Source organism: Vigna umbellata, chromosome 8, assembly GCF_029865625.1.
Source record: "Vigna umbellata cultivar VRB3 chromosome 8, Vumbellata_1.0, whole genome shotgun sequence".
Lineage (NCBI taxonomy): Eukaryota > Viridiplantae > Streptophyta > Magnoliopsida > Fabales > Fabaceae > Vigna > Vigna umbellata.
In genome coordinates this window covers 17,513,566-17,519,369 of record NC_142172.1, presented here as the reverse complement: position 1 = coordinate 17,519,369, position 5,804 = coordinate 17,513,566, and the positions used below count along the sequence as shown (strand labels likewise).

General features: G+C 34.0%; 1 protein-coding gene across 1 annotated transcript; it reads right to left on the bottom strand.

Moving 5' to 3' along the window:
* LOC124833095 (structural maintenance of chromosomes flexible hinge domain protein) lies at window positions 1–3,415 on the bottom strand. The gene is made up of 4 exons (XM_047307480.2): window positions 2,964–3,415; window positions 2,528–2,683; window positions 1,708–2,397; window positions 1–1,443 (listed from the first exon to the last, which is right to left on the bottom strand). Exons 1-4 carry the CDS (start codon window positions 3,297–3,299, stop codon window positions 334–336), a joined length of 2,292 nt encoding a protein of 763 aa, XP_047163436.1. The 5' UTR covers window positions 3,300–3,415; the 3' UTR covers window positions 1–333.
* Window positions 3,416–5,804: the final 2,389 nt, after the last annotated feature.

Genomic DNA, 5,804 nt, shown 5'->3' with positions numbered 1-5,804 from the left:
TAATAGCCAACAAAGATCAAATATTCCTTTGTGTAACCTCGAGGACAGTGAACAGTTGAGAATAGCAGTGCTATCAGTAAATCATACAAAACGAAAGATTGGAATCATAGTGCAAAATGTTTATGAAGCCAATTCACAGGTCTTTTGCAAACTACAGGTTAGGTGCAAAAAGTTTGAGCTCACATGAGAGAGGAAATTACAGAGTCATTTACAGATACTCTTCCTTAGAAAGATGAAGCAAAACAAGGCCTTTTTGTAAACTCAAATCAGAAAACACTCTTAAAGTAGTAAGACTAGTTAGAATAACCGCGTTCCGTCCAATATACAGTAAAATCATGCGGCAACCTCAGTTACAGCGAGTGCAAGAGTATCTGGCATAGTCATGGATGCTGCTACGGCCACAGGAGGAACAACATAAGACGGCAAAAACTGAGTGTAGTGAAACTCAATTTGTAGCCTATGATGAAATGGTGTTTGAGTGGATGATATTAAACCTTTCTTGACATCTGTTTGCAATTCTCTAATAGGGATCGCAGCCAAGAAGCTTTTGATATATTCTTTGCATGCTTCCTTTCCTCGGCACACAACCTCCTCTTCCTGGTCATTCTTCACCTGTTCTTCAGTATCCACAACAGAGTCCACCTCTTTACCATTGATTGGCTGGATTTGCCTGTCATTCTGCTCTAATACTTCTGCAACAGTTTGCAGGTCATTAGCGGTTTTTTCTCCTGATCCTTGAGCAACATCTTGCATCTTGTATATGACCGTGTTGCTGTCAAATTTCAAGATATATGCCTGATTGCATCCTTCATAAAGCCTCTCTCCCAAAGTGTCAATTATGCAGTAAGCATCAGCTTCAACTTTGAGGATGAAGAAATGGTCGTTCCAGCTAATAATGTAAATCTGGGGTTCATCATTACTAGTGCACTCCTGTCCAGCACGACTTATCTCATCCCAGATGTTATCAAAGGACATGGCCCCATGCAGAAAATCAAATCTGCCTTCATCCATTCCTTCTGGATGAAAAAATCCAATAAAGGATTTGCCGGGAACCACAGCAAGGGGACGAATTTTGGCTTGAATGACTGTTTCAAGATCAAAATGTTTGTCAGGGAATCGCTCCCTGTAGGTTTGGTTTTCACATAAGTTCCTCCATTCCAATGAGCCATCTCGAATAAGACTATCAAATTGGGACTTTATGGGCATAAGATCATGATTGTTTTGGAACCAATCAGCTATTACTGCAACAAGAGCAGTGCATGCACTCTCACCTGCTGCACGTTCACTACGCTGATCAATTGATGCAAAGAAGACCTGTGTCTGAAGTTTCATGTGGCCATCACGGCTCAATACTTCTTTCTGCTCCCAACTCCCAACAGCAAAATTGTCATCCCCGAATTCAGATACTGATGATCGATTCGCACCTGAATCATCTTCAGTCTTCTGCAAGACAGTCATACAGTAAAACAGTAATTAGCAACAGTTCTCAAGAGTACCCCCAAAAGTTCAGAAGCTACTGTCACTAATTCCTTACGAAACATATATGGCCAGCCATAAATGTCAGATTACGAGTACAAGAGTACTAATCAGTAGTCACAAAGACCAAAGAATCAATTTTCAGGACACCCAGCAATCTATTATTTCATTCGTTTGAGTCAAATCATGTAGATTAAAAAACTCAAAGACAACAAACAAACAAATTCTTACCCCAAGTGAAAAGGATTCATCAGAGCTAAGCTGTCTGCGATCATAATCAATGTCATCACCACCTTCTTCACCATAAGCCTTCTTTAACAATGGCTCCCCCTTAGATTTAGGAGATCTGAAACTCAGCTTCCTCTTCCTCCAAGGCAGTATACTACGCCTTGAGCTCTGCAAGACAGAAGGCTCGGTCGCTGACACGGTGGAATCGTCTTTGTGCGAAATTCCAACATCCGATCTGTGATTGCTATAGTAAACCCAGTCTTCGTCCTCACCATTCACCCTCATGCTGGAATAAAACGCCCCTCCAGCATTTGCATATGCCAGTTTTCCATAACTAAACGACTTCCTCACACTGGAATCCTCTTTAACCTCATCGGACTCACCCTCTTCGAAATCATCAAGTGAATCGGAGTCAAAAGGGTAATTGTATTCACCATCCTCACTCCTGCCAGAGAAATTGCCCTCACTTCCCTCCTCCTCATGGCCAGCTTTCTTTGCCTTCCTAACAGACACAAACTCAGTCAAAATCTTCACTTTCCGAAGACCAGCTTTGAAGGTCGAAAGCTCATCTTTCTCAACCAAGGTAGTTTCTCCTGGCTGAACCATGGGTGAAGAAGGCACGGGCACTATTGATTTATGAAATATTTCTGTGCTCTCTTGAGCCGCTCTTAATTCTACCAAACTAATCGATATCTGCAAGCAACAACCAAAAGCTACCACTATGAACACAAAAACAACAAACACAAAGGCGCAATGTTGATTAAGAAAACAGTCACCAGTCTCTCGACAGAATCAACTAAAAAATCGTGGATGATAGACATACACTAAGTAAAGGAGAGGACTCCGCAGCACCACCAGAAACTGTAATAGGAATGTTTAAATTAAAATCCTTTTGATCAACCACAGATGCAAATTCAGCCAGATTCAGAGTTGCAGTTCCAACCACGGGAACCTTAGTCTTTGACCTTTGATTCAAACCCTGAAACACAGAACCAACCAATTAAAATCAAATTCAAAGGAACAACAACAACAAAAATTATTATTATAATTATATAATAATTCACAAAAACAAGAAAAAGAAAAAGAAAAACACCCCTTTTCCAATCAACCCCCAAAATCACTTCTTTAAACTAAAATAAAAAAATCAATTTACGAGATATGAAAAAAAACCAAAACAAAATTAATCTAAAATTCTAAAATTGCAGCAGCAGAGAAAAAAAAAACACGAAATAGAGAGGGAGAGAGAAGGAGAGACAGACATTGAAGAGAGAGAAAGCGATTTCCCAGGGGTGAAAGGCATTGTCTTTGTAGGCAGAGAGGGTGCAGAGCGTGTGAAACTCCTCATCCCAGAAAACGACGCCGTCAGGTTGAGGTTGCGCCTCTCTGGTGAAGTTCCTGGCTATGGCGTTTCTACGCAGCGAGCTAAGCGTCAGTTTGGGACCCTTCCACTTAATCTGGAGTACCAGACCCTTATCTGCGCCGGGCCGCACCAGATCGCATCCCTGGAGAGTGAGGGTCTTCACCACCATCTTAACCTCGTACTTCTTCGACACCAGCGGCGGCCACGGCCTCCACCGCATCATCTTCACCACCATGTACCCAATACGGTGTCGTTGGGTCAGGGGAAGGAAGGACAACGGAGAAAGAGAGAGAAAGAGAAAGAGAGAGAAAGAGAGCTTAGAGAGAAACGGAAAACGAAAGAAAGTGCGATACAGAGAAGGATTGGGACGCCGTTATATTAACGTCATTTTGTCATTTTTCTGAGGTACAAAAGATAAAATTACAATTAAAGCAACTTTTATTGGTTTTGTCAGGATATACCTCATTTCTGGAATTTATCACCATTTTTCTTTTTTTACTTTCTTAATTTTAATTTTTAAAATTAATTGTTGTGATTAATTTTAAAATTAAAAATGTGTATACGTAGTAGAAGAGAAATAAATAAATAAATAAATGTTATCAAAGAACTTCAATAGTCAATTAGGCTACAATGTTAATACGCTTTAAAAAGTTGGTCATTCTAATTTATTGAAAGTAAATGATGTAACAGTTAAAAAAATTTGGGCCAAATAGAAAATAAATAATTTAATACGCGTGTAGCGTAAATATAAAAGCTTTTATAGCATCATTAATTAAATACTGTTTCGGATGTATTTTCTAAAATAAAAAATTAAAAAGGTCAACGGAAGTGTTGTGTGTAATATTTATAACTGAAGAACTTTTAAACTGCAAGTTTCTTTATTATCTGTAGCATAATAAATTTTCACAGAGATATTTTTCATGTATGATTTAAAATGAATCTTCTAAGAGAATAAAAAATATTTTTAAATTAAATCTAACATGAAAATTAGAAAAGATTAAGGATTTAATTTTTAAAATGTAATGTAATTAAAATTGTATATGGAATAACTCAAGAAACGTTTGGTATATTTTAGAAAATCATGATTAGGAATTATGAATTTTGTGTAAATCATTTTTTATTTATTTATTTAGGAATCATACGAGAATTATAATCCTGTAGATGTTTAAATTTTTTTGGTCGAACAAATTTATTTTTCAGAATATGTACGTAAAGTCTTAAGAAAAAAGGTTATACAAAATAATTAATTTATTGTTCTATTAAATATTTTTTCCAATTAGCTTGTCAACTCTGGTCGTAGGAATTTTCAGTTTTCACAACTTTAGATTCCCAAAAAATACTAAACAATATATTTCTAAAAGGAAAAAAATAACAACAAATCATTAATTTAATATTTAAGGTTGTGTTTGACCAGACTAGTTAATAAATTGTTAAAAGAATTCAGTGTTAAATTTTTAAAAAAAACATATTAACTATAACACATATTATTTACAAGATTTTATATTAGAAAAAAAAAATTCTCTTAAAGTATGAGATCTTATCACGATTTTATATATATTAGAGGAAGAGATAAAACATTTCTCTTAAAGAATTAGTTCTTATCTCTAAAATAATAAAAGATATTTTATTCAAATTTCTTTCCAAAAAAACTTATTCTAAAAGTTACAAAAACTTACTTAAATCTTAAACAAATATACTACTATAGTAAAAATTAAATGAGATGTTATATCTTAATTATATGTATAGACACCAACCAAAACAAAAATTGTCAAAGCTCAAAATAAGATATCTTACAATATATTCTGAAGGACTAATAAATTAAATTTTAGAAAATAACAATAATAAGTAAAAATTAATGAAAATATACATTAAAAAAGTATAATAATAAAATAAAATAAAATATTTACCATCAATTGAAATAACTACAATTTATGAATTTAAAACTCCAAATATAATTTAATTTATGGTATTTCATCAAACATGATTGAATTAGCAAAACTAAGGCTATAATTGAATTAAATAAGTGAATAAGTAAAGTATTTATCCAACAAAATACATTTTATATAATAATAATATTGGATAAGAATCCTTAAAATAATGGAAAAATTGCACTGTATCCTGAGACTTTGCTTATTGGCAAAGATAATGTAAAAAGAGTAACTGCAAGGGTTTTGTCATTATTATGATGCCCATAAATCATAATTTCAAATGCTTAAACATCATCCACCATTATCACCTTCTTCTTCCTTCTATCTATACCTTAATTACATCAGTAACTTTTTCAGAAAACATGATTAAGTTTTACATTAAATGTTTTGTGATTGAGTCATGATTCAGAACCTTAATCTTGAAGGATAAATAGACTTGTTGGAAACCTTTGAAGACCCTATCGTTGTTGCAAGAACAAAGACACAGCACGTGATATTCATTTACAATTACTTACAAGGAAAGTATATGAAGGTAGTTAAATGCAATTGAATTCACCATCTTAACACATCAAACAGAAATAGCCTAATTATGATGTTTTATTACAATTTAAAACTATATATATATAGTAAAATAAACTTACTTTTATAAATGTGGAAAGAGGATGATGGTACTAGAAAATCTTTCTTTTTATTTCATTATTATAATCTTTTTAATTTCATCTTGACTTTTTAAAAAGTTCTAAATTTAGTTTTATTTTCTTTTAAAATGAGTTAATGGTGACTACATGGATGGATGAAATGTGTTATTCCTT

Excerpts from the sequence above, each read along its gene's own strand:
- LOC124833095 (XM_047307480.2), bottom strand. The coding sequence starts at position 3,299 with ATGGTGGTGAAGATGATGCGGTGGAGGCCGTGGCCGCCGCTGGTGTCG. Across the intron at positions 2,684-2,963 it reads TCGCTTTCTCTCTCTTCAAT|GGTTTGAATCAAAGGTCAAA; the intron begins GTCTGTCTCTCC and ends TCTGTGTTTCAG. Across the intron at positions 1,444-1,707 it reads ATGAATCCTTTTCACTTGGG|AAGACTGAAGATGATTCAGG; the intron begins GTAAGAATTTGT and ends ACTGTCTTGCAG.